Consider the following 27,216-nt stretch of genomic DNA (forward strand, 5'->3'; position numbering starts at 1 on the left):
CACTTCACATAAAAAGAGATAAACCTTAATATTCTACAATACAAAGGTATCTGAATTATACATGAGTCAAAGTTTACAAAGGAGTTCCCATACCCAGTTAGTCTAAATTATTGTTAAAAGCAATCTGGATTAAATATCAGAGTCAACAAAATTCACAAAGCCAGAAGCAGTTCAGTGCTCACAAGTTTATATTTTTAGGTTTGATAAAGATTCGTGTGTATTTTCTAAATACACAGACCAAAAAAACAAAAAAACAAAAAAAAACAAAAAAACATTGTGGAAGTTTACATACATGTCTTAGGACACTTATACTAGGTAGGTAAATTACATCAAAAATTGGTCTTCGTAAAAGATCTTCCCAAAGAGCTTTTACAAACAGCAGGCAGAAAGTGTTCTTTTGTTTACAGTGTTTTTAAAATGCTGATTCTCCCATCTCATAATGGCCTCAACCAACCCTCTCCTTAATCCAATTTTGTTCTCAATAAGCAGCATACTCTAAATTTTAAGTACCCAATGTCATAAAATTCAGGGCTACAAAACACCTTTTAAAATGTGCTTATCCCTAAAACATTTTAAACTAAGTATCTTGAATGGCTCAACTTCACTTGAAAGTAGGGATACAGCAGGGAAAAAAAACCTTTCCATTTAAAATCCTAAAGTGACTAAGAAAAAATATGTTAGTTCTAAGCATGTATATTATGTACCATAGTTAAGTTTAAGGATCTGGGTGACTGAACGGCACAAAAACGGGTTCATATCTAATTCTTCAGTTAAAAATCATCCTTTTAAAATGAAAATGCTACAGCCAATTAATAGCATGTGCTACACTGAAGGGTATCTTGTTTATAGTCATGTGGTGTAACAATTGCTGTATTAGGAGGCAAGAGTAGTTAGTTAAGGACATTTGGGGGAGGAAGGATTAGACAGACACTCAAATTCCTAACATAGCTGTTTTATATGGAAAATATGTCTCCATAGACAGACCACTTTAAAGAGCTAAAATCCTACAAAAGTTGGAGCAACAGAGCCCCCTAAACAGAGCATGGGCTTCAGAATCAGACCTGGTCAAAACCCAGCTCTACCTTGTAGTGACTGTTACATTAGTTCCATTAGGCAATTTCATGGAGCCTTTCCTTGTCTATAAAATGGAGACAATAGCACCTACTTACAGGGGATTTGATAAGGTAAAGCGCAATGGCATGTGCAGGCACTAAAAACAAGCTAGCTTTTGGAATTATTCAGAAAAATAACTTTTTCATCCTATGCTGACAATATCCTAAAAATGTAATAAAGCTTATTGGTTTTAAATTTTATGGTTTTTAAGACCCTTCTTCCATCACACTATCCCCGATATTAGTCATCATCAGGCCTTTTATAACACAATGTATTAATACAAATTTCTAAGTCCCAATTTTTTCATTCCCCGTTCTCTATTCTTCCTCTCCTTTCCCCCTTGGTTCTCATATATTATTAAACAACTAAGATGTGTCATGTCACTATTATGCACCAGGCAGTGTTCTAAGTGCTTTACATACATGAATAAACTTCATCTCACCCTTCCTCAGCAGGATGGTGCTACCAAAAAACCAGCTCATGCTTTCCCCCCAGATTTCAAAGCTATTCATTATTGTTCCATTTTCCCTTATAATGTTTCTTTTCTTTTTTAGCTCTTAATTGCTAGGATGCTGAAATTTAGCAAAGTATCTAGTGAATGTGAAAAATAAGGGTCAATAACAATGAAAAAGCAGGGGCTGTATGGAAGTAACTGCCTCTGAGACTCCTAAGAAATAATACATGATATCTTGATTTATATGAGAGGGTCTGTTACTACAAAATGAATAGGAAATAAACAGTTTATACTCTCCCCCTTCATTAAATAAAAGATCTAAAATATTTTTCATTTAAAATATAAGTTACAAGAGAAAAATTCAGCAAATGTGTAACACATAATTCCGCCAGGGCGCCACAGACAAAATTACGAGTATTCCACTGTTACCTCTCTGAGACCAATCATGAGTTCTTAGAATCTATCAACTTCCTGAAACTGTACTGTAAGTCAGAAAAAGAATATACTTAAAAAAATAGAAACATCCAGTAGTATACCTTAGTACTAAACTATTTTTTTAAAAAAGACCTAGAAGGGAAAAAGCAGTCCCTTCAACATCACGAAACAAAATAAGTTAGGCAGTCAGCAAGTAGAAAAATCTGTCAATTCTGTTTCTGGTAAAATGTTTACTTTAAAAGAAGAAATTTTTATATAGGCTGAGGCTAATATATTCAAGAGTATAAACATTTTTCCTTTGGATTACCTTTCTAAAAACAAATTCTTAAAGTATCATTATTTCAGTTGACTAAAAATATAGCCAAATCTGTCACAACACAACACAGAAGGTAATGGACAATAATTATAGAATATTTTAAATTAACAGTAACAAGCCATCTACATCAAACCTTGTTTCCAACTAAAACCAAAACAAAAGCACAACAATCCGTAGTGTACCAAGTGTGTATTTTCAATTTACTGTATGCAATCTAACAAAAATTTGGTCATAATTTACCAGATATACATAAACAATTTAAGTAGTAAAGAAAATTCAGTTTAAAGAGAGTAAGTTCATATCTTAAGGAAAAGTAAAAGTACATTAAGAATGTAAAGCCAAGTCCAGTTTCTATGCAATAAGTGAACTGTAGTCTAATAAAGCAGATTTAGGTGATTTTCAGATATATATCTTTTCTCTTTAATATATATTTATATATAGACAGATCTACCAATTGTAAACTATGGTTTATTTTAAAGGAGAGGGATAAATGGGATGAAAGAAATCTTTATACTATACTTACATATTCACAAAGCAGAACATTTTACGTTTAAAATACTTTTCCATTCATAGTATCTTTGCCCAACTAATGTCTACTTTGGACCCCACCAGAATTACATTTTACTCATTTGTCTAGAACACTGAGAAAAAGATGTACTCTTCAGTCTTAAACAAAAACCAAACCAAAACTGTTCATGTCAGTTTTTCAGTTTTATAGAAAGTATGATAAAGTTTAGGTGACAAATGATGCATCTCACCATGTAACTGTACCCTATCTTTGATATATCCAAGCAGAAGCATCAATGTCTAATGTTAAACCATCTTTCTACTGAAATCAGAGACAGTAAGAAAGCCTGTCTCTTAAAAAACCCAGTCTTTTCAACTTTGATCAGATGGAGCACCAAAAGGATTATGTCTGTCAAAGTGTACTTTGCAATTTTTTCCACATGACTAGCATAATTTAGTTACCTGATATAAAATAGGAAAATATACTCAATTTCTATTTAAAAGAAAGCTGAAAATATGATATCCCTCAATCTTATATAATATACAGTATGTTCCTGATAAACATTGTGCATATTAATATCAATTATGTGAAATGCTGCTGTGAGTCAGTTAATTCATCTGTCAGACTAAATAAATCTGGCAATTTCAACTTAATACATCATCCCTTGTATCCTGAAGAATTTAGTGAACAGAATAATAAATTGTAAGCCTCGCAATATTTTATTTGTAAGACTTTTGCAGATTGTTGAATCATGGTGACTACTAAAAAGACTATATATCAAGATGTAGTGATTTCAAGGAATTGAAAAATAAATTATCTATCATAATTTCAAACCCTGAATACCCCGTAAGTATGAAACAAAAGAGAATGCGCTTTTTGTGTTAATTTTAATGATAAAAGGGCACAGGAGTAAAAACCTGATATTTCACTTATATTGCATAACAAGCTAACCAAACTGGACATGGAGGATAAATTATAAAACAAATCATTTTACTTATTATTTCTATGACTTTTCTTTCAATTAGACTTCTGTCTTTTCAAATAGGACTGAGGTATAGTACACTGGCAAAAATAAAAAGAAGCAAACAAGAGTAGTGCCAAAGTAACAGATACCCAAAACCAAATGCCTTGTCAGAAAACGTCATATAGTAACCATTTATCAGATTAGAGCAGCAGGAGAAAGTTACTTTTAAATCATAATCATTTTAGTGGTATTTGTCAACCTCACCACGGTACTTTGCAACATCATTCTTCATTTATAAAGTAGTAAAATTCATGTCAGAAAGGAAAGGGGGAATGGAGGAAGTCAGTTAGTTCATTCCAATAAATTACCTCTCCAGTTCTTATAAACATGCCCATCAGCACAAAATTGAGAAATAATACCTAAGACTAGAAGAGACTTGGTTTAAGTTATGAAGCAAAATAAAGTGAAAAATACAGAAAAGTAGAACCAATGGGGTTAAAAAGGCCCCTCACTGAAAATCTGTATTAAAAAAAATAAAATTAATAAAAATAAAAATAGAAACAAAACTCTACTAGTACAAACTAGCCTGAGTGGTTTGATGGACAGAGTAATTAGGTCAGCTGTCACTGTACTCTTAATAAACGAATTTTCTTCATTCATGTTAAAGTGGCACATGAATGTAAGCTTTTTAAGAACAGGTATTATATTTTCAGAGGATCCAAATACTTACTGTATATCCTATAAATAAAAAATATTTTTACTTTGATAACTGACTGAAGATGTGTGAACTCCATGTAATTCAACCACAAGGTTGTTTGCTGTACAGTCCTGTGCAAATATAAAAAAAAATTCTTTTTTTTTTGCTATAAGGCTTTGACCCTACAGTTTTCACAGCAATGTAACTACCATCCAGCATGTACCATATTTTGCAAGCCTTCAAGTTCAACAATCCAAATTGTTGATTCATATTATGTCCAAATGCAGCATCCTTGAGGAGTATAGTAGGTCAGTTAGTCATCAAGAGACATACAAACATCTCCTGATTCATCCCATCGAGATGCATCATTCTGATCTTCTCCATCATCAACCAGCTCTTCATCAGCTTCTCCTCCACCATTCCCCTCATATTCTTCATCCCGAGGGAAATCTGTATCCTGTCCCTGATCTACACCTTCTTGTCCTCCTGGTTGTGATTTATCTGCACAGTCTACACAAACACCATAGCGCCGAGATCCATGTCTTATTCCAACACTGGCCGCTAACATGAAGATCTTCTTACACACCATACATTTGTACTTTTTATCCTTTTTATGCACCTAATTGAAGAAGTAAAAGAAAAAACCAATGTTAGGACAGTACAGACAATATAATACATTTGAACCACTCAAATTAAACCTCCCATTTAACAAAGCGTAAATATACCATTATCTTTCTGTATGAAGTTCAGTACTGGTTTTACAAATAACATTCATTGTTTAAAGCAAAAATTTGCAGTTAATAGTGTTAAAATACCTTAAACAAACACAGTTTATCTCAACGATCAGTTAAAGTTACTTACCAGGGAATGTCTTTTTACATGTTCTCTTCGAGTAAACAGTTTTCCACAAATATCACAGCTAAATGATCTGACTCCCGTATGAATGAGCAAATGCCTTTTTAGTGTTCGTCTGTATTTGGCTACATAGCTACAATGAGGGCATTTTAACTTGTTCATGATTAGAGATGATTCACCTTTTGAGAATTAAAAACAACAACAAAAAAGCACTTATTATTATACATTAAACAGAAAACTTGTCAAAAGCTTGCCTATTCCTGAGAATAGGGATTATTGTATGGCTACTACCATCTGAGTTTTTTAAAACCCAGAATGTGGAAGCTTTTAATTAATTGATAAAAATGGTATTAAGAGCTCTGTAGATGTTTTGACTAATACTTGCCATTTTCCCAAGTTTCTTGTTTTGGCCAAGATTCAGGCAATAATCCATACTTGAAATCGTTAGAAGCACCTGGTATCAATCCATACTTGTAATCGTTTGAAGTACCTGGTATCAATCCATACTTGAAATCGCTAGAAGGGCCAGGCATCAGGCCATACTTGAAATCATGTGAAGGACCTAATACAATTAAAAAGTGATTTTGATATAATGATGGTAATTAAGATGACTCTTACTGGAATTAAAAAGATGGATATAAAACTTTTATCAGCATCATGATAGAACAGCCTAATATAAAAGTAAACATATCCAGACTCCCCCATAACTACTGCCACCCTATCCCAACTAATCAGCAACTGTTGCCTCTGGATTATTTTCAATAGCCATCAGTTTGTCTCCAAGCTCACACCGTGGTGCCTTCCTAGACCTCATTCTCAACACAGCAATCAGATTTTTAAAAAACTTTAAATCAGAACCAGATACTACTCCACTAAAAAGTCTGCTAGGACTAACGATCTTACAGTGCAAGCCAAAGACTACCAGGACACTACAAAGCCTTAACTGATCTAGCCCTTGCTTCCACACCACTCCCTTAGTTATTCTATTCCAACCACACTGGCCTCTGTGCTATTCTACGTTGGTAAAATGGCTACTACTTCAAAGCCTTTGCACTTTGCACTTACGCTGTCCTCTGCCTGAACACTCCTTTCTAGGATATATACATAGAGCACACTTGTGCAGGAACTTAGCAATTTTTCTCCCATACACACAATTTTATAAACGAATGCCTGCCAAATGGGTTTTCTAAGAATTCAATTTTCTGTATCTATTTGCCAAATACATTGCCTCTTATAAAAATAAAAAGAACTTAAGATTTCCCTCTTAAGGAAAAAGTGAAACTATTAATATCCACAATACAAAAAAATCTCTAAGGTATTTAAAAATTGTGATTCATTACTACTACTGTAAATTGTTTTGTACTGGGAATACTTTCACTTACTGTTTTTTAATGTTAGGAAAGTCCTCTGGATCCATAATTACATATTTTAATTGTAATGCAATACCGCTTTGTGGTAAAGTGAGACACCACATTTGTGTGTGTGAGGAGGAGGAAGGTTGGGAGTAGTAGCCTGTGAAGGTTAATCAATTTTCAGTTTCACACTTCTAAATAAAGTTTTGAGTTTTATGACTCATAGCTCTTGTCCAAATCAGAGCAAAACAAAGTAAACTCTAACAGCAAGGACTGTGCTTGTTTATTCATCTCTGTATTTCTTAATGTCCAAAACATACATCATTCAGTGACTTCCCTAGTGGTTCAACTGGTTAAGAATCTGCCTGCCAATGCAGGGGACACAGGTTTGATCCCTCATTCGAGAAGACCCCACATGCCTCGGGGCAGCTAAGCCCCTGCACCACAGCATGCATCCAGAACCTCTGCTCTGTAACAAGAGAAGCCACGAAAATGAGAAGCCCCCAATCTCAGCAGCTACAGGAAGCCCATGCACAGGAAAGAAGGCCCAAGCAGCCAATTAAAAAAAAAAAACAAAAACAAAACTTTTTTTTCTCCCCAACAGTTAGGAGAAACCACCTTAAGGCAGTTTCTTCAGAATTATAGCTTAATTTTGGTCTGTGCACACCGTATATTCAAAAGCCCCTGAGAGCTTTCTGTAAGGAGTACCACTGTTGTCCCAACTGCTTAAAAGATTTCTAAAGCTATAGAAATTGTATCACTTTCTTCAGCAAATGTTAGTTTTGCTACGTGCTTTCTCTCTATGGATGCACATGTACACCTTTTATGTACTACTTGAAAACAACTTGCATGCTTCATCACTTTAACCCTCAACACAGTATCTTTTAGAACTTTCTCTTACATAAACTATAGTGCCTTTATCACATCCAAGAATTTTTATATTGTTAGGAATATCATTTAAACCATACTACATATTCACTTTTCCAACTATCCCCAAGCAAATGCCTCTTTTTTATTTGGATCAATGATATAATCAAGACTGATGATTACAACAAACTTTCACCCAGGCATCATGGGATGAACCTATCAATAGTGGCTTACTATCTAATGATGATTTTGAACTACTTCCCCTGGAGGTTCCAAAAATATGTATTTTATCATTCTTCTACACTTATTAGCATGACATTCTATAAAGAAAGCTTTCTCCCTTCTTAATTTACCTATATCATTCTTTGGAATACTCATGGATTCTTTGTCTTCTTGTGCATGACACTTCCCACAAAGCAGTTATAAATATCACTATTTAGAATTAGTGTTTTCTATAGTCATCAACAAACAAATTATTAATTTACATCAAAGTTAGTTAAAATACACTAGTCAACCATTCTGATAATTACCATTTTCATCCCATCTATACACTAGCTAGAAGCCACAATCTATTAACTTAATTGCTTTTGATAGTTAAGAGCTTTAACATGTCTCCTTCAAAGAAAAAGAAACACCTATTCATGTATTTACCAGTCTTCTAAATTCTATAATCAACATTAGCTGCCAGATTGAAAGTGCTTATATTAATACCTAACACTTTCCTTTAATGAAAAGAAACTGCTGTAGCTCCTTGATAAACACATACACATTCCAAAACTTCAAATCCTCTTAAAGGTACTCCTGCTAAAATTCTACTGTACCTACCAGCATCACCTCCTTCTTGACCAGAGCTGGCTTCAGTCAATAAATTTGCACTGACATTCCTATCACAATCTGGCCCTGAGAGTAGAGCACCATCCAGATCTGAAAAGGAGATACAGAAGTATGTTATTTACAACCACACCATAGCCATCACCCAAAACACCACTCTCTTCTTGGAAACGTTTCTTATGCAGACTAAATAGAGGATATTTGCAAGTACTAAATAACTACTATGTGCTTAACACTACAAGGAATAAAAGCATACATAAGACATGTTTTTCAGCCACAGGAATAACAGCACACTGGATTAGAGTGGGCCTTAGAGCCAAGGTGAACTAGGTACCCTAGCTCCATCTGTATGACCACATGCCTCGATATCCTCATATGCACCCACCTGTATCATAGATCTGATACAGAAATTTAATCAGTTAACGCAAGCCAAGTATGGTGTCTGATATCCAAAAGATAGCTGCAGCTGCTAGTACTAAGTGCTAGATGTATAAAATATTAGTGTTTCTGCACTGGTTCAGAATTGGAAAGATCAATTAATACTAGGTTTGTAAAGGAAGATGTAATTCCTACATTTGTAAAAGGAAGACGTAATTATTTCCCTTGAATCTGTTGCATTGCTTCTTTTTTCTACCACTGCCTTAATTCAGAACTCATCATTACTCTCCTGGATTACTCAAACAGTTTCTTGGTCTCCTTGCTCCAAAATACAATACTTTCTTCATTTCCCACAACACTGCCAAAAAGATCTTCCTAAAACACTAAGCTTTATGTTGCTCCTTTACTTAAAAATCTTCAATGTTTCACCAGTTTTTAGTATAATCTTCAAAATTCTTTAATTTACAATACAAGTTTCCTAATATTCAGGTTCCGATTTTGCCAGTGTAGGAGATTCAGATTTGATCCCTGGGTTGGAAAGATTCCCTGGAGAAGGAAATGGCAACCCACTCCTTCTTGCCTGGAAAATCCCATAGAGAGAGAAGTCTGGCAGGCTACAGTTTATGGGACAGCAAAAGAGTCAGTCACTCACGACTTGGCGACTAAACAATTTACGAATCTAGCATCAAGGACTTCCCTGGTGGCTCAAACGGTAAAGCATCTGCCTACAATGAGGGAGACCTGGGTTCAATCCCTGGGTTGGGAAGATCTCCTGGAGAAGGAAATGGCAACCCACTCCAATAGATATTCTCGCCTGGAAAATCCCATAGACGGAAGAGCCTGGTAGGCTACAGTCCACGGGGTCGCAAAGAGTCGGACACGACTGAGCGATTTCACTTCACTTAGCATCTTCCCACTGCTACGGTCTACTCTTGTGTTATGAATAGAAGATGAATTAGAGACACAAGACACACAATGAAAAATCTGGCTGTAAAGGGATAGAGTGAGATACAGGTTAAGTGTTTGGGTTTTTTAAGGCAAAAATTAAAACATGTTTAAATGCTGAAAGGAAGAAGTCATTAAGAAAAAGAGAGGACACTGCAAAGAGAAATACTGCAAAGAGAAGGAATTATCAAATTTGTAAGAGTCTTAACAAGTCTGGGATCCAGAAGCATTAGACAATCAGTATACATAGAGAGGTTTGAAGACAGGCACTTAGAGACTACATCTCTACTGGCTTTTATTTCCTCTGTAACATTAAATGTAGAATGGGAAGTTACTCCCTAGAGTAAAAGGGTTGGAAGTCAGGAGAATAAACAAGTAGTTCACATGTAAAGAAGGAAGAGTAAACAGACACTGATCCTCTCCTGTTCCTTGAGAGCAGGGATACTATCTAGATTTTATTTTCCCAGTATTTATCGTAATGCATGACTTTAAGAGGCTTTTACAACAGGTGCTGTTAATTGTTGGCTTGAATAGTCTGCCCTTTGCAACCTGTTATTAAGTTTTAACTTAACATATCTCAGGAGTTCCCTGGCAGACCAGTGGATAGAACTCAGCCCTTTCACTGCCATGGCCTGGGTTCAATCCCTGGTCACAGAACTAATATTCTGCAAGCTGCGTGGTACAGCAAAAATATAAGGAGAAGAAAAGAATAATTTTGTAAGTTTTCTGGTATATAAACATCCATAAACCATAAATTAATGGAAATCTAATGACTCTGCTTTTTCCTTAGATAAGTTAAATGTATTTCAACCATCAATGAGAAATCCACACACATGAAAGAACAGCCCCAGCTCACTGTAACTAGACAAAGCCTGCATGCAGCAAGGAAGACCCAGCATAGCCAAAAATAAATATTAAAAAAACTCCAAAAAAAAATTAAAATCATTCAAACGATGTTACTCTTCCCAATATCTTTCAAAAAAAAGTCACTCTAAAGTGTGTACAGGGCATTTCTTAAAATTCTGCTAAGTAGGTTTGTAAATATAGGGTGTTTCTATTTATATAACATTCTATACTTATTTGTTGAAGGCTTTCCTCAGCTAGTTCTTAATGGACACTTCATGTCTCCTGTCCTATCTGTGAAGTATTAGGATTTAGTCTGTGATCTTTAATCCTACATGGACACTAGTACAGAATGTTCACCTCAATCTAAAATATTAATAGATGGCAAATAAATTCTTTGAGGTCTTTTCAATACCTATGGATGAATGTGAGAGTTGGACCATAAAGAAGGCTGAACACTGAAGAATTGATGCTTTCGAATTGTGGTACTTTCAAGACTCTTCAGATCAGATCAGATCAATCACTCAGTCGTGTCCGACTCTTTGCGACCCCATGAATCGCAGCACGCCAGGCCTCCCTGTCCATCACCAACTCCCGGAGTTCACTCAGACTCACGTCCTTCGAGTCAGTGATGCCATCCAGCCATCTCATCCTCTGTTGTCCCCTTCTCCTCTTGCCCCCAATCCCTCCCAGCATCAGAGTCTTTCCCAATGAGTCAACTCTTTGCATGAGGTGGCCAAAGTACTGGAGTTTCAGCTTTAGCATCATTCCTTCAAAAGAACACCCAGGACTGATCTCCATCACAATGGACTGGTTGGATCTCCTTGCAGTCCAAGGGACTCTCAAGAGTCTTCTCCAACACCACAGTTCAAAAGCATCCATTCTTCGGCGCTCAGACTTCTTCACAGTCCAATTCTCACATCCATACTTGACCACAGGAAAAACCATAGCCTTGACTAGACGGACCTTTGTTGGCAAAGTAATGTCTTTGCTTTTGAATATGCTATCTAGGTTGGTCATAACTTTCCTTCCAAGGAGTAAGCGTCTTTTAATTTCATGGCTGCAGTCACCATCTGTAGTGATTTTGGAGCCCAGAAAAATAAAGTCTGACACTGTTTCCCCATCTATTTCCCATGAAGTGGTGGGACCGGATGCCATGATCTTCGTTTTCTGAATGTTGAGCTTTAAGCCCACTTTTTCACTCTCCACTTTCACTTTCATCAAGAGGCTTTTGAGTTCCTATTCACTTTCTGCCATAATATCAAGACTCTTGGGGGTCCCCTGAACAGCAAGGAAATCAAACCAGTTAATCCTAAAGGAAATCAACCCTGAATATTCATTGGAAGGACTGATGCTGAAGTTGAAGCTCCAGTCCTCTGGCCACCTGATGTGAAGAGCCAACTCACTGGAAAAGATCCTGACTGCTAAAGATTGAGGACAAGAGGAGAAGTGGGCAGCAGAGGGTGAGATGATTAGATAGCATCACTGACTCAAATGGACTTAAGTTTAAGCAAACTCCAGGAGATGGTGAGGGACAGGGAGGCCTGGCGTGCTGCAGTCCAAGGGGTCACAAAGAGTTAGGCACAACTTAGCGACTGAACAACCAACTGTTTCTGTGTACAAAAACAAGTCATATCCATACTACAGATATTAAAAACCTTCTGAAAGGCATAAACTACTTGGTTCTTGATATCAAAAATAAATCTCAAAACAAGTGAGCTCCTCCAGGTTGACAATAGCTTTCATAAAAGCACACCTAACTTAGTAATCAGTACATGCTATCACTGCTGTATCTTATTTCAAACCATCTGGAAACTTATTTGTAATCAGCTGCTGCTGCTGCTAAGTCGCTTCAGTCGTGTCCGACTGTGCGACCCCAGCCCACCAGGTTCCCCCGTCCCTGGGATTCTCCAGGGAAGAACACTGGAGTGGGCTGCCATTTCTGTGTCCAATGCTTGAAAGTGAAAAGTGAAAGTGAAGTTGCTCAGTCATGTCCGATTCTTAGCGACCTCATGGACTGCAGCCTACCAGGATCCTTCGTCCATGGGACTTTCCAGGCAAGAGTACTGGAGTGGGGTGCCATTGCTTTCTCCGTAATCAGCTGAGTTGATGTGAATAAGATAGAAACCAGGCAACCAACTATTCATTTGATATAAGAATCATATTCTGCTTCACCAGGAACTCTTTGTATTCATTTTCTCGAAAAAGCATAGGATTAAAAAATAAACTCTAGGACTTCCTGGTGGCTCAGTGGTAAAGAATTCACCTGCCAATGCAGGAGACATGAGTTTGATCTCTAGTTCAGGAAGATCCCACATGTCACCGAGCAACTAAGCCTGTGCTCTAAAGCCAGCGCTCTGCAACAAGAAGCCCTCGTATTGCAATGAGGAGTAGCCCCTGCTCCCTGCAATGCAACAAAGACCCAGCACAGCCACAAATAAGTAAGTACATTAAAAAAAAATAAACCCTGATAAACGACATTCATGACCTTCCTATGGAAATCCTTCTCAAATGCATTTGCCAGTGAATAGGTGATCCTCCCCCTAAACGAAAGAAACAAAAAATACACCCCTGATTTTATGCATAAAGTCCTTTTGTATATGCAATCAACATATACACAACATATTAAATTTCACTGCACATTTATGCAGTAAGAATATTCTTATTCCCAACCTTAAGAGGAAACTAAAGCTACTGCAGAGTGCGGCACTGCTCTTTCACAGTATTACACTGCTTCCTGACAACGTGAGCACCAAACCTGGCACTAAAGCAGGTAATTAAAAAAAGGTACAACTGCAACGCTGGAAATGAGAGTGCAGAAGTATACCCATCTTAACTTATACTCACTCACTCTCCTCGTGATACTTGATACCATTCAGTGATACTGCTAAATCAAAAAAAATAAACCTATCTATGAGGACTAGACTTCCTCGGTGGTTCGTGTTCTTCCTTGGTGGTTCTTCCTGGTGGAGACTGTGTTTCCAATCCAAGGGAAGAAGGGAAACAGGTTCGATTCTGGTCAGGGAACAAAGATCCCATATGCCATGTAGCACGTCCAAAAAAATTTTTGTAATTTAAAAAATAAACAAAAAATTAACAAAAATATATCAGCATTCTGTGGCAAATCAGCCTTCACTTTATTAATCTCTTTATTTAATAAAAACATCTCTGGGTATTTCCCTGCTGGTCCAAAGGCTAAGACTCCACACTCCCAGTGCAGGGGGCCTGGGTTCAATCCCTGCTCACAATCACACATGCCAACTAAGATCCAACGCAACAACAACAAAAAAAAACCCCACTCCAAAATTTTGAGTGTACCTAGTTATAAGCTGTCATTGTCCTTTACATACATTTTTGTCTATCTTTGAAGCAACTTCCACCTCTGAATTAATTTTTTATTCTTCTCTGACATCTCATTCATGGGTTTTTAAAAACCTGATTACCAACCAATGTAAAGGATGACATAGTAAAAATCTTGGCCTTTACCTTCTCTTAAAATTTTAACAATCGTAACTTTATTTTCTCCACGAGGAAATGAATAGCAATATTTACCTACTTCACAAGGTTGCTATGAAAAGTAACTTCAGTAAATAAAAGTAATGTACAAATTATAAAGTGGAACATAAATCATGACGTCATTAAGTGAGGTTAATCTTGGGGCATGTGGTTATAGGTTTCTCTTGGACCACAGAGGGCACAAGCGTCACTTCCAAAGCATCTAGTGCTTTGTACAGCACTTGCCTCTAAGTGCTCAACAAAACTATGTTGGGAAGGAGGTCTTCCTGACCATTTGTTTTTGGTTCTCAAAATTCCACACATGAGGCAAGCACAGACTAATCCAGATTTTCTTAAAACACAAATATTCTTGAAAAGAAGGACATACGAGAGCACATCAGAAATCGAGATTATAGAAACAATGACAGCTCTGTCCTACAAAAACTCAGTAATATCTATTCAATTTTTGTTTTCATGTAAATATATACTGGCAAACAATTTTCTCTGAAGACAGTTTCTGAGGAGTAAGGCTAATTTTATTTCATAAACTGTTATAGACTTTTTTTCATTCATTCATTGCAGTCAAGGTTTTTTCCTTTTTCAGTGATGAGAAAATTCAGTTGCAAATATATTATATAAAGCACCCTTGACAGTTCTATGACAGCCGAGAGACTCAAGAAATTGTAGTTTCCCTTTACCCCCAAACTCAGTGATGATTCAAGTGACAGACTAGACTAGGCTCCACTGTTTCTTCTTTGCTTCTATTCAAACAAGGTTGTTATTTCTTTCATGACTGGGCCTTTACAGGTCTCTTCAGGACTTTCTCCACTCCAATCCATGAATAATACCTTCCAAATGCTTTTACGTTAAAGGCAAATAAACAAACAAGATTGCATCTCTAATTGAGAACCTCTCACTGCTCACAGTCTGTGAAACAGAATTCACAATTTATTACCATGTCAGAGAATTACAACCTGGCCCTAACCTATTAACCCCACCTCACTATCCCTACTACACTCCCCTTTCTATTCACTTACTCCCTTCAATTCTTGCCACTTTGCACCCTCTCCTGGCAAACTCCTACACAAAAGAAGATTCAACTCTCTGAAGCTTTCTTCAACTTTTAATGAGAAATCAGGAACCTCCCCCACTGCACTCTGCCATACTTCTGACCTTAACATTTATCACATTGCACTGATACGTTTCTACCTCACAGCCATCCTATTGTGAACAAGTTCTCAATCTTATGACAGCAATATCATCTAGCCTGTTCGCTCAGTTTCATGTGGACTTCAAAATTTTACTACCAAATTTCCTCTTATGAAGTGGAAAGTCATTTTGGGGTCCCAGACAAGTAGTATTTGGTTATAATACGACACTTCTGGTCACCCCAGAATATTAAGGCTATATCAGAAATAAAAAATTCAGTCTTAAAAAATTCTTAGGGGCTGACATTAACAGGGTTTAGAAAACTTAACACCCTCAGCAGGTAGAAAGCATTAAAACACCCACAAAAGGCTTCTTCAACATGCAGTTTCAGTCTGACCAAACAAATTCTGTTTCCTTAACGCTTATAACTTGAAAAGAATAATCATTAATGTAGCCACCCCTTGGATCAAGTATGGCAGAGGAGGATGGAAAAGAACACTAACTAGGCAGAGGAAAATAAAGAAGGAAAAAAAGATGGCAGAATATTCCTACTACCATACAGTTACTCAATATCATCCTTTTAAGATTAAATATTGAAGTGTTACATTTTAGTATAACTTACAGTCCATTAGGTAATGGTGGACATTTATTTTTTTAAATGAGCATCAGCCCTTCAAACTACCACTGACTATGCAACTGTAACAGTATCTAAAGAAGAGACTTTAAATCACTTGTAGCTCATTCTTCATAATATACTCAAAAGGATGCCTGAAAGGTAGGGCAGTACATCTAGAATCCCTTAAGAAAGAACTAATCCAGGCCCATAAACCTGCTATGTGGAACGTTTGGGTTAAGATGTAGGATACATACATTTTTAGATTTTAGGCAAGTAATAACTGTGATACCCCCAGAGAGGCCCAGGGTGACACGCTGTAATCAAAATGTATTTCTGCAACAAAACATACAGATGTTCACATTTAAGGAAAGAAGTAAAAAATACAAATTGGTTTTGCTGCCAACTGAATATCAGGTTTTGTTGCCAAAATGATTTTTTAAAAGCTTTGGTTAATTTTTATAGCCTTCAAGATTTCATAATTATAAATTTTTTTTTCCTTCTAATTGTAAGACATTCTGTATGTTAAACTTAAGGCAAGTTAAGTGGCGGAACCAAGTCCAAAATCCAAATCTTTACTAAGTCTAGGTTCCATGGTTTTTAAACATTTTAAGTAGCTCATACAGTAACTTTATATGACATGGCCAAAATATGGAAAAGTCTCAAATGAGATGGCCAATGTTCAAAGCTGTAAAAATATTTTAAATTAAAACAAACAACCCCACTCGCCCAATTATTTAAGAAAGCATTTCAAGGAACTTCCCTGGTGTTCCAGTGAAGTGTCTGTCTTGCAATCCAGGGGACACCAGGTTGATCCCTGGTTGGGGAACTAAGATCCCAATGCTACAGGGCTACTAACCCTGTTCTGGAGCCCTCATGCCTAGTCAGATCCCACGCAACTAAGATCCGACTCAGCTAAATTAAGTAAAATAAAGAAAGAAAGCATTTCAAAATTCTGGAACCTGTGAAGTGATCCCCTGTATCAACTGTCACCCAAAATATGTAGGGGCCTAAGTACTGGTTGGTAGACAACTTTAGTAGAAGTAATAATTCACTACTTCAAATGTGACTCATTAGGGTATCTTAAAGACATATAGTTTGAGCATTCTTCTCTCAAAATTGTTTTCTATACACTTGAATTACATGCTTTTCAACCAGAAGACAATTACACAAATTGAAGATGTTACAGCTTAAACTCTGCTTGTAAGGATCAATAAAAATTCACAAATGCCACAAAACAAAACAAAAAAAAGTATAGATGAGAGAAAGGAGCTTTTAGAGTTTACAAACTCTAAATTATATCCTTTGATCAAATAAAACCACCGTGCATCTGAGTATTTGTACATCATTATGAAAAATTCAATCATCTATATGAAATTTTACGAGCTTTTATTAAAGACAATTGTATAACCTACTGCTGTGTTTACTAGAAAATGCTTTTCAGAAAACTGTCTTGTTGTCAATTATATAAAACCCCACTGGAGAAATTCGTTTCAGAATTCAGTACCAGAAAGTTTGTCATCTGTAGAACTTCTGTTTCCTCATTCTGAAGGGCTGCTTATTCTCTTAGAGCCAATAAAAAGCTTAATTAGGCTAACCATATTAATACTCTTGACTAGCACAGTTTTATTGCTAAAAATTTTATTTTTGTTTGTCAGAAATTTCAAAATCTTACTGAATGCATATACATACAAATGTATTACATGAAGAGTACAGTTATTTACAATGGCTACAACGTTCTAGGTGTGACTGGCACAAACAATACAAAAATATGGATTCAGAAAGCCCATGTTCCATGAGTCCAGAGTAGATAAAAAAATGGGATTAACACCTGACTTGTTCTAACAGTATAAATGAAAACACTGTGTAACTAACAATTAAGGCACTGGTTACTTTTGCCCCTATACAATTTAATTTCTAATCTTAGATTTACATGTACAAATCAAAAATGATTTAAAGGGAATCCCAGCAGAGTCAGATAACAGGTATACTAGCCTAAGATTTTTAAAGAAATACCATTATGAATATAACCTCTGATAAAATCTCAGTATCTTACATTTCTTTATGAAGCACCCAAATACCACTTTCCACAGTATATGGCAATAAGACAACATTATTTATAGCCTACAGACAGTAGGCTTAAGAATCTGGGAAATCACTGTTCCTACAAGAGACCCACAAACCCAAACATGTCAAGCACTGCTTGTAGACTAAATGCATAATTCACCATGACTTTTCCGATGATGAGGTGAAGAATTTTAAATACATTTAAAAGCATTATTTCACTGAAAGTTTTCACTATTTTTTCAATAAATAAAAATGAAAGTATAACCAGTAATGTGGACCTCTAGAAGTTTTAAATGAGCCTCAATTTTTTAGAAGACTGGGTCACTAGTTTATAAATTGCCAAGGTTTTAATGTTGGGCAGTCCTAAAGATGGAACCTGCCTCTACTTTTAGTAACTGAAAGACCTTGGTAAATACAGACCCACTATGTTCTTTCTTTATTGCTCAGAATTTGCCTGGAGATTTCTAGTCTAAAATTCTGTGCACCAACATTTCATCAGGGTGAAACAAACTGCCTATGACTGTGAAGAAAGATGTAAAAAGGGGTTGGAATTCACAAGGCAGGAGATACAGCACTTAGCCTAAAAGAAGGGGACTTCAGGGGAAATTTTTAAATGTTAATACCTGAAGGGTTATCAGGTTGATTTAAGAGATTAGAGGTTAGGCTTAGATTATACTACTAAAAATGGCAGAATTAGGAAGTTAAAGAGAAGCAAATTCTAGCTCAATATAAAGTAACTTCCTTATAATCATACTCATCCTACATTGAAACAAAAGGTCAAGCTGAGGCTATCAGACCACCTATCAAGAATCTGGTACAAAGTACACTGCACTAGAAAACTGATTTAAAAAAAATCTTAATCTTTAAGGGGGACTAAGATGACTGCGACAGCTGTATTTTTATGTTTTGTCATTTTTCAAAATAACCCTATAAAAGTAGCATAGTCTAAGAAGGAGGAAACTGAGGGCAAGTGTTTAACTTAATTTGGTTATGGTAACAGAGTAAGTAGCAGAACTCATTTACAAAACCTGATTCAATTTGGGCTCTTTCCTCTATCAGTGACTCATAGCACCATCACCTGTAGAACTGAAAAAAATTTCAACTACCAGGCCACATCCCAGACCAATAAACCAAAATCCCTGGCAGGGACAGTCAGGCATCATGATGGCTAAAGTTCCCAAGCAATGCCAACATGCAGCCATGATTAAGACCCACTGCTCTACACCAAGGGTTGGCAATAAAGCTTTACCTGAACACACTTCTGTTCATTTGTTTACACACTTTCTATGACTGCTTTCACGCTACACTGACAGTTAAGTAACTGACTTCAACCAGCAAACCCCAAAATATTTACTGCTTGGCCCTTTACAGTAAAAATTTTCTAGCTCTGTATCATATCATGTTCTAGCTCTTATGGGATTTTCTGCCACTGAATGAAGGTGGATTCAGAGGCACCAAAAAGTTGTTAAAAATTTTAACAGCGGGAATGTAGCATGTCACTGATATAATCAAATTTCAGTTAAGGTTCATCAGATATTAAGGTGGCATCAATGACAACAGAATTATCTTTTATAAGCTATCAAAGATAAAAGCATATCAGACTACCAAAAATTATGATAGACCTAGTACACTGATACAACCTCAGCTAGGAGTTGCTTGCTAAGATGATAATCACCAGTAATGTTATTTTTGAAAGTATGCACTGTGGTTCTAATTAATACTGCTTTTCTTCTCTTTGAATCACTCCAATTATGTGTGGCATTAGTTTTAAGAATGAGGTTAGCTTTGTTAGTTGTCAGTCAACTACTATGCCAAAAAATCTTACTCCTTATATTCTGTGTACCTATATATACTAAAAAAAAATACACTATAGGCCTCCCATCATACTGTTAACTGAGTAATTCATGCAGTAGGAAAAAAAAATGCAGTTCTAACTCTGAGAACTGATTCAAGATTTTTTACATTAAAAATTAAGCCAAAACAAAGTGCTGCTAAGTCTATCATTAATACTTTTAAGAAACAACCTCTGGGATTTTATTGCTAAAGACTTGACAAGTTGGAGGGGAAAGCTCAGCAAACAGTATTCATTATACATGTATACTGATTTCCACATGATTTCTACCAATGAAAACTAAACCCAAACCTAAACAGTCAGGGAAACCATTTCACAGAATTATGGCTTTTTGCCCTTTGGGAACTAAAAACAATGATTCTTTTAAACGGAAAGCACTCCATCCCCAGGTGATCACCATCACATAAATCAGACACCGAACAGTTACAGATCTCTGAGGCAACACAAGCACTAAATGATATATGGCAGTGGTGGACATGGTCAAGTCTGGGATCCACAAAGGAAAACCTCAAACCCACTGGACTACTTCAAATAAAAGTAAGTTACACACACACAATTAAGTTAAAGTTTCAAATCTATTTCACTCTTCAACAATGGTCCGCCTCACTTCATTTCTCAAAAAAAAAAAAAAAAAAAAAACACCCCACACTACAAGATGTGATATGCAAAGATTCTTATAGTCAAGAGAAAGGTCTCAGAGGCCTCTCTTAACTAATGCAAATGAGAATGAAAATGAGGAAACAGTGGGACAAACTTAAAATATTCCAGTTTCTGTAAGATTTATGGGGAGAACAGAACAGTGAGTGCTTCTAAACAAAGTAGAATCCCATTAACTTTTGCAAAATTCTGTAAAACAAATATTTAACTACAAAAAATTGAGAGTAAAGAATGCTAACTAAATCTCAAAAATGTTCTGAAATGACAAACGAATCACATATCACAACCAAAGATTTTATCTTTTCCAGCACTGAGTACAAAAAGTGAGCAGAGGCTACAGACCGGGAAAATCAAAGAACTATACATAGAGTCCACATGCCATAAAATGTGGGCAAATTCCTGATTATTTAACACAACCTTTGAGAAACCCACATATACATGTGTAGAGAAAAAACTAAGATATACCAAATCTTACATTTGATACAAGATTATATAAGATATGTGATTGTTCGAGTCATTTTTTCCCTTCTATTACAAAGACTCAAATTTACTATTTCTTATGTATATTACTTTAATAATACACACAAGATTATATCCAAGCAGAATGAGAATAAAAACTGAGACACCTCTGTATATATTCAATACAGTATTTACCTGGTTCTTCCTTGATGAATGACAAATCTTCCTCTTGATAGGCAACAGGTGGCTGCATCACCGAGCAATCTTCTAGATTTGTTTCATTATTAGGTGGTATATTATAAACAAATCTCTTTGTAGCTTGGGTTTTTCTCCTTGTTTTGCCAGTCTCTTGAATCCCCTGGGAGCCCATATTATTCCAAATAAACACTTTTGTTTGACCTTGAGACTCATTTTCTGTCAATTCAGGTGAACCATCCTGGACCCAACTACTGTCATTCATTTGGTAGTTTTCTATTTGGCCCTCGTCGACATTACAACCATCATTTTCAATTTTTACGTTGCTTGCCAAATTGGTAAGATTTCGTGTTGCCCAAAAACTGGCAATTTTTTGATCCCGTGATGAAGACAGGCCATCTCTGTTAACTGGTTTTCTATTATTATAGTCCACAACTACAGACTCTGGAGCTTCTGATTTAATGCTTATATTTAAGGCATCTTTAATGAAATTTCGGCAAGTTTGAACAACTTCACTCATTTGAAGATAGCTGGCCACTGTCATTACTTCAATGGCATTTTGGCTTGTGAGCACCAGGTTACCAGAATATAAGAAGTCCAAGATGACTGAAAAACCTTGAACTGCAGCAATATCTAAATGGGTAGTATTGTTTTGGTTAGGGCTTTCTTTGTTTGAAAAGCAATATAAAGTCTTAAAGAAACGGCTGCCTGCAACCAGGATGTTCTTATGAGCTTTAAAGATTTTTCCGCTCACCACAATGCTGACATCACAAAGAATACCTTTCTTCCTCTGTTCATTTAGTTGTCGAAGAAGTTGATAGCAATACGAGTTCTCATTTGGCCTACTATTAAAGTCACAGTACCCCTCCTCTGATGGTATTTCTGACTCCTGCAATAGATGGAAAACATTAAATTTTATTTACTTTTTAAAGCCTCCACACCAAAGACAACAAATCATTTTCAATGTAACTTTTTAAAACCACTATCAAATACACTAATCTGTTACTAATCATTACATATTTTGAGACTGAGGTGTTCACAATCTAATTAAGAGAAAGGGTGTAAACAGCTTTGCTGCAATCCACTGCTATTGGTAAAAAAAAAAAAAAGAAAGAAAGAAACATCCTGAAGATCAGAATTTCATTTGAAGAATACTGTGTATCACATATCATGCTATCTTTCCAAATATAGCTGAAGACATGGATTGAGAATTATTTAAAATTAAAACAGGGAATTCCCTGGTGGTCCAGTGGCTAGGACACCACCGCCATTGCCAGAGTTCAATCCCTGGTCGGGGAACTGAGATCCAACAAGTGATATGGCCAAAAAAAGGAAAAGAAATGAAATGAAAATAAAAAGTGATTGTTTTCTCACGTAAAGAAACATTCATAAGAATCAAATTAATCTGCCTTATCTCTGTAACTGCTAAGAACACAGTCGTTTTTCTGGTTGAACTTAAAATAATCAGATTAAAACATGCTCAGCATCTCATTCTATTTAACATTATTAAAAAAGGGAATTTTAAAAGTCTTGGCAAATACTGAGTCAGACAATTTAGGTCAACAAAGTTAATCATATCTAACTATGGAGTCCATGGGGTCGCAAAGAGACATGACTGAGCGACTGAACTGAAAGAGAAAGTAACAGAGGACCCTAATTTAAAAAAATGTGCTTAAACTACAGGAATACCCAGTTATATAAATCCCAAATCAATTTTCAAGATGACTTCTCTCTTTAGGATCATAAACACTACCCATCAGTTAAAATTCCTTAACTCCAAATACTTAATGTTTATAATCTTCCCTGTGATCAATCTTTTAATTATTCATTACAGTTCAGTTTAGCATCACTATTAAGTTACTGTAGTTTCCTATAAAATAACATGATACTGACAGCAAGAATAAAGGAATGTGATCTAGATTTTGGAATGCTGCCTACACTAGTTATTAACTGTGTGTCCTTTCTTAAACTAATAAAGCAGTAAGTACCAGGAGTGTTTCTAAATAAGAACTTCAGGCCCTACTCACAGAGTCACTAGGTGGGTGGTGGTGTTGCTAAGTTGTGTCTGACTCTTGTAACCCCACTGGCTGTAGGCTGCCAGGCTCCTCTGTCCATGGGATTCTCCAGGCAAAGATACTGGAGTGGGCTGCCATTTCCTTCTCCAGGCACTAGGTGGGTAAGCTCTCTAAATCAGGCAGGTGTCTATTCTTAAGTGTTAAAGATTCATTATTTTCTTTGGCACAAAATATTAAATACTTATTATTTTATTAATTATAAAATAATAAAACACATATATACAGGTCTATGAGTAGACAGAATCTGGGGAAAAACCCAGAAAAGATACATACTGGATTGTTGGATGCTGGGAGGACTGATATGCTTGGAGAGAAATAGAGAATGGGGGGCAGAGGGAAGGGTGTAGGGAACAAAGTTGTTAGGACTGCAAAAAAATTCTCATAGAATATTGTAAATGGACCCCACTCCAGTACTCTTGCCTGGAAAATCCCATGGACGGAGGAGCCTGGTAGGCTGCAGTCCATGGGGCCGCTAAGAGTCGGACACGACTGAGCGACTTCCCTTTCACTTTTCTGCATTGGAGAAGGAAATGGCAACCCACTCCAGTGTTCTTGCCTGGAGAATCCCAGGGACGGGGGAGCCTGGTGGGCTGCCGTCTATGGGGTCACACAGAGTCGGACACGACTGAAGCGACTTAGCAGCAGCACTGTAAATGGTGGTGAGATTCCAAGCAATCCCACATCTCCATTTAACCCCATAATGTGTGCTGTTCTGTGCTCAGTTTCTTCAGCTGTGTCAACTCTTTTCACATCCGACTCTCTTCTACCTTATGGACTGTGTAGCCCACCTGGCTCCCTTGTCTATGGGATTCTCCAGGCAAGATTACTGGAGTGGGTTGCCATGCCCTCCTCCAGGAGATCTTCCTGACCCACGGATTGAACCTGGATCTCCTGCACTGCAGGCAGATTCTCTACCACTAGCATCACCTGGGAAGCAACTTCTTCATGGGTATAGTTTAATCACACAAACATTAGGTTCCATTCTGAATTCTGAATACAGCAGGTCACACATATAATAATCCTGAAACTAAGCCAGATCACATGATCCATCTAAGAATTTTTGTGTTGTTTCCATGTATGAGACGTCAACTGAAACAGAATAAAAATGCCAGAATTCCAGGACACATCAGTATTTCACAGCAATAATGGAACACTACAGATAATCCTGCAAATCTGGAGTATACGATTACTACAGAATGAAGCACAGGAAGCAGAGAATTCCCTTTGCACTTCCAACTGACCCTTGGCAGCATCCCATCACTTCCCAGGGCCTCGAGTGCATCATTAATTACACTTACACTCTAACCCCACCCCCCCCCACTCTTGCTCTATCATACCAAAATGTCCCATATTCGAAATCAGTTATTTTCTCCTAGTAAGACACCCAATCGTAAGCAAAAACTGCTAACAGCTACAGATGGAGTAAAGTAATCAAGTAATTCACGATTAAGTCCCAAATTTTTGCTTCTGGGGGCTGGAAGAAAGGAAGTGAGGCAAAAAGATATTTTATCTTGTATATCTTGTATATAAAACCAGTATGCTGGGATGTTTCCAACTACTTAGCAAAGGGATGGGAAATGTTTAGGACTCTATATAGAAAACTAAATGAATACTAAAAATGTCTAAAGTTGTTACTGCTATAATTTTCTATAGACCCATCATACTGTTTATGAGGCTATCTAAATAAGATGCTTTATTAATTTGCCTATGCTCTCTACTCACTACAGAAAATTTCCAAACTACATTGCTCTATGATGCAGGCTTAAAAGTAAGCTTTGCTGTGCATGCCATATCTGCCCAGCAAAGCTCATTTGGTTCAAAGTTCCAACAGATATTGTAGTAACAGTAAGAGCAAAAAGTTTGGCAGTACATGGTAAAGTGTCTGTGGAAGCAGTGAATGAGCCTTTACAAGTCAAGAAGTGCTTCAAGTTTATGCATTAAGCAGTTCAAAACCCTTTAAGAAGGAGGTGGCTATGTCATAGCAGTCAGTTTAGGCCATGGTCACCGTGTTCTGAAATTTCTGGGCCAGTCCCAATTTCTGTCATTCTCTGCCATTATCATACCAAATGTCCTAATTTTTAAAAATAATTTAAAGACAAAAAAAGCCTATCCACCAAAATATTTGTCCATTCCACTTTTGACACAAGCTATACAAGCCAAACACACTATTCAACAACTATTTTTCTTCATTACTACTGAATAACAGAATAGAATAGTAATGTTACATGCTACAAACAGCCCTAGCAATTTCTCCTTCAGTACTGATCAGAGCACTATGCCATGTTTCTGTAGCACATATTATATATACTCTTCACAATGAAGAGTTTACCAGTCAAGAGTACATGTACTCTACAAGGGGAGTATTATTTGAGGATATGGGTAAAATAAAGCAAGATAAGCACTAAATTAAACTGCCAATATTACTTGCTAAACTAAATAAATTCCTAGTTACTAAAGACAAAAATAACAGTTGGTCCCTAAGAACTCAAGTCATCTCTGTCTCTCCGGTTCCCTCTTTAACATTCTATGTCCATTCTTAGTATATTGATAAACATGAGATACCACTGATAAAAATACACTGATAAAAAGGTTTAAGTATTTCCAGAACTGATTTTTTTTAAAGACTAGTTGGAAAAGTTTCTATTCCCTTTCCCAAAAAGGAAAACGCAACTTAGCCAAGCATTAAACTAGATAAACAAGGAGACTAAGGAAACAGACATTCAGATTTAAAAAAAATAAAAAAAAGTGTTACCCCGAAGATTCTATAAATATGAAAAGTCTCCTGTTATTTTTATCTGTGGAGATGCCCATAAGTAAAATTATTTTTAGAGACCTTAATTAACTCTTCCAAAATTAAGAAAATATAGAAGCATACATTTGGTTAAAATCCTCGTTTATGATCTTCAAATTTATTTCCAGAGAGGCCAAAAGTAAATATTTTAATCAGAGAAAAAGCTGCTAAAAGCTTGAAAAATCTTGACTTTACTCACTTATTTAATAAGCATTAAGTGAATGACTGTATCAGACAGGTTCTACACTGGGAACCCAAAATGATTTAGTTCCCTGCCTGAAGTGTAATACTGAGCAAGATTCTTAAGATACTGAAGAGCTTTAAGAAAGCAGAGAGGTGGTGCACCTAATCGAGTTTTTTTGGGGGGTTGGGTGAGATCTTTTTTTGAAACAAATATCTGAGCAGAGCCTTGAAGGATGCAAGAGTGGAAGGAGAGGCTGAGAGTCTAAGCAAATGAGACAGAGAAAAAGAACCAAGGATGTATACATCCTCACAATTCGAGATTTATGAACAACTTCAAGGTGACCCAAAAAAGCCCAAGAAATGTAAATATGCTCTTAATGTTTTGGGAGCTAAGTGTCTATAACTTGCACCAGATTATCTAGAGACCTGAATCCTGCACAAGATTAAGGACCACTGGTATAGGTACCTACAGAGCTTTAGAATCATCTGACTGAATTAACTGATAAAGAGATGACTGTGGTAGCAAAGTGGAGGGTAATTACCAGGGGATGACACTGGAAATGTGTGACCAGGGCAAGCCACTGTTAGGTGTGCAGCACACCTACAGCAAACAAGGACATTCACTACTTAAGACAGCTAACAGTGATGGGGGGAGGGGAAGTGAGGCAGAGCCCAGAAATTTTCTAAAGTAAAATCCAAACTTGAGTGATTAATTAGATTTCGAGGCAGAGGTGTGGAGGGAAATCATAGGGTGTTCACAGCATTCCAGCTGGGAGAACTGGATAACACCAGCTACTGTAGAAAACCCAAGATCACACTACCCAGTCTCCCCACTCTTCTGAGAGGGACAGGGGGAGAGAGAAATTCAGCTGCAGTTAGCTATCTGTAGTCAATCCACAAATGATTAGAAACTGTTACTGGTTTAAAAAAAAAACAAGTACTTAAAAGTATTTAAGTCCCTACCCAGAATTGATAAATGGTTTAGTAGGAAAAAAAGATATTTCAAACACAAAGTGTAAAATGAAAGCATTAAAAACATAAAAATCTTTTGTTGCAGCAACCCATTGGAATGGTATACTGAAAGAATAAAAAGATCAATGTCCATTTACAAACCCAAATTCT

General features: G+C 36.5%; 1 protein-coding gene across 1 annotated transcript in view; it reads right to left on the minus strand.

The window, feature by feature from the left end:
- Positions 1–2,492: 2,492 nt before the first annotated feature.
- ZBTB10 (zinc finger and BTB domain containing 10) overlaps positions 2,493–27,216 on the minus strand; it is a 30,408-nt gene continuing 5,684 nt past the window's right edge. Inside the window, exons 2-6 of the mRNA XM_025265204.2 lie at positions 21,046–21,934; positions 8,387–8,485; positions 5,728–5,904; positions 5,349–5,521; positions 2,493–5,106 (exon numbers count right to left, since the gene is read on the minus strand). Coding sequence (XP_025120989.2) covers positions 4,801–5,106; positions 5,349–5,521; positions 5,728–5,904; positions 8,387–8,485; positions 21,046–21,934 — 1,644 coding nt within the window. The 3' untranslated portion in view covers positions 2,493–4,800. The remainder of the gene's footprint in view (positions 5,107–5,348; positions 5,522–5,727; positions 5,905–8,386; positions 8,486–21,045; positions 21,935–27,216) is intronic.

This window comes from Bubalus bubalis, chromosome 15, assembly GCF_019923935.1.
Source record: "Bubalus bubalis isolate 160015118507 breed Murrah chromosome 15, NDDB_SH_1, whole genome shotgun sequence".
In the NCBI taxonomy this organism is placed as follows: domain Eukaryota; kingdom Metazoa; phylum Chordata; class Mammalia; order Artiodactyla; family Bovidae; genus Bubalus; species Bubalus bubalis.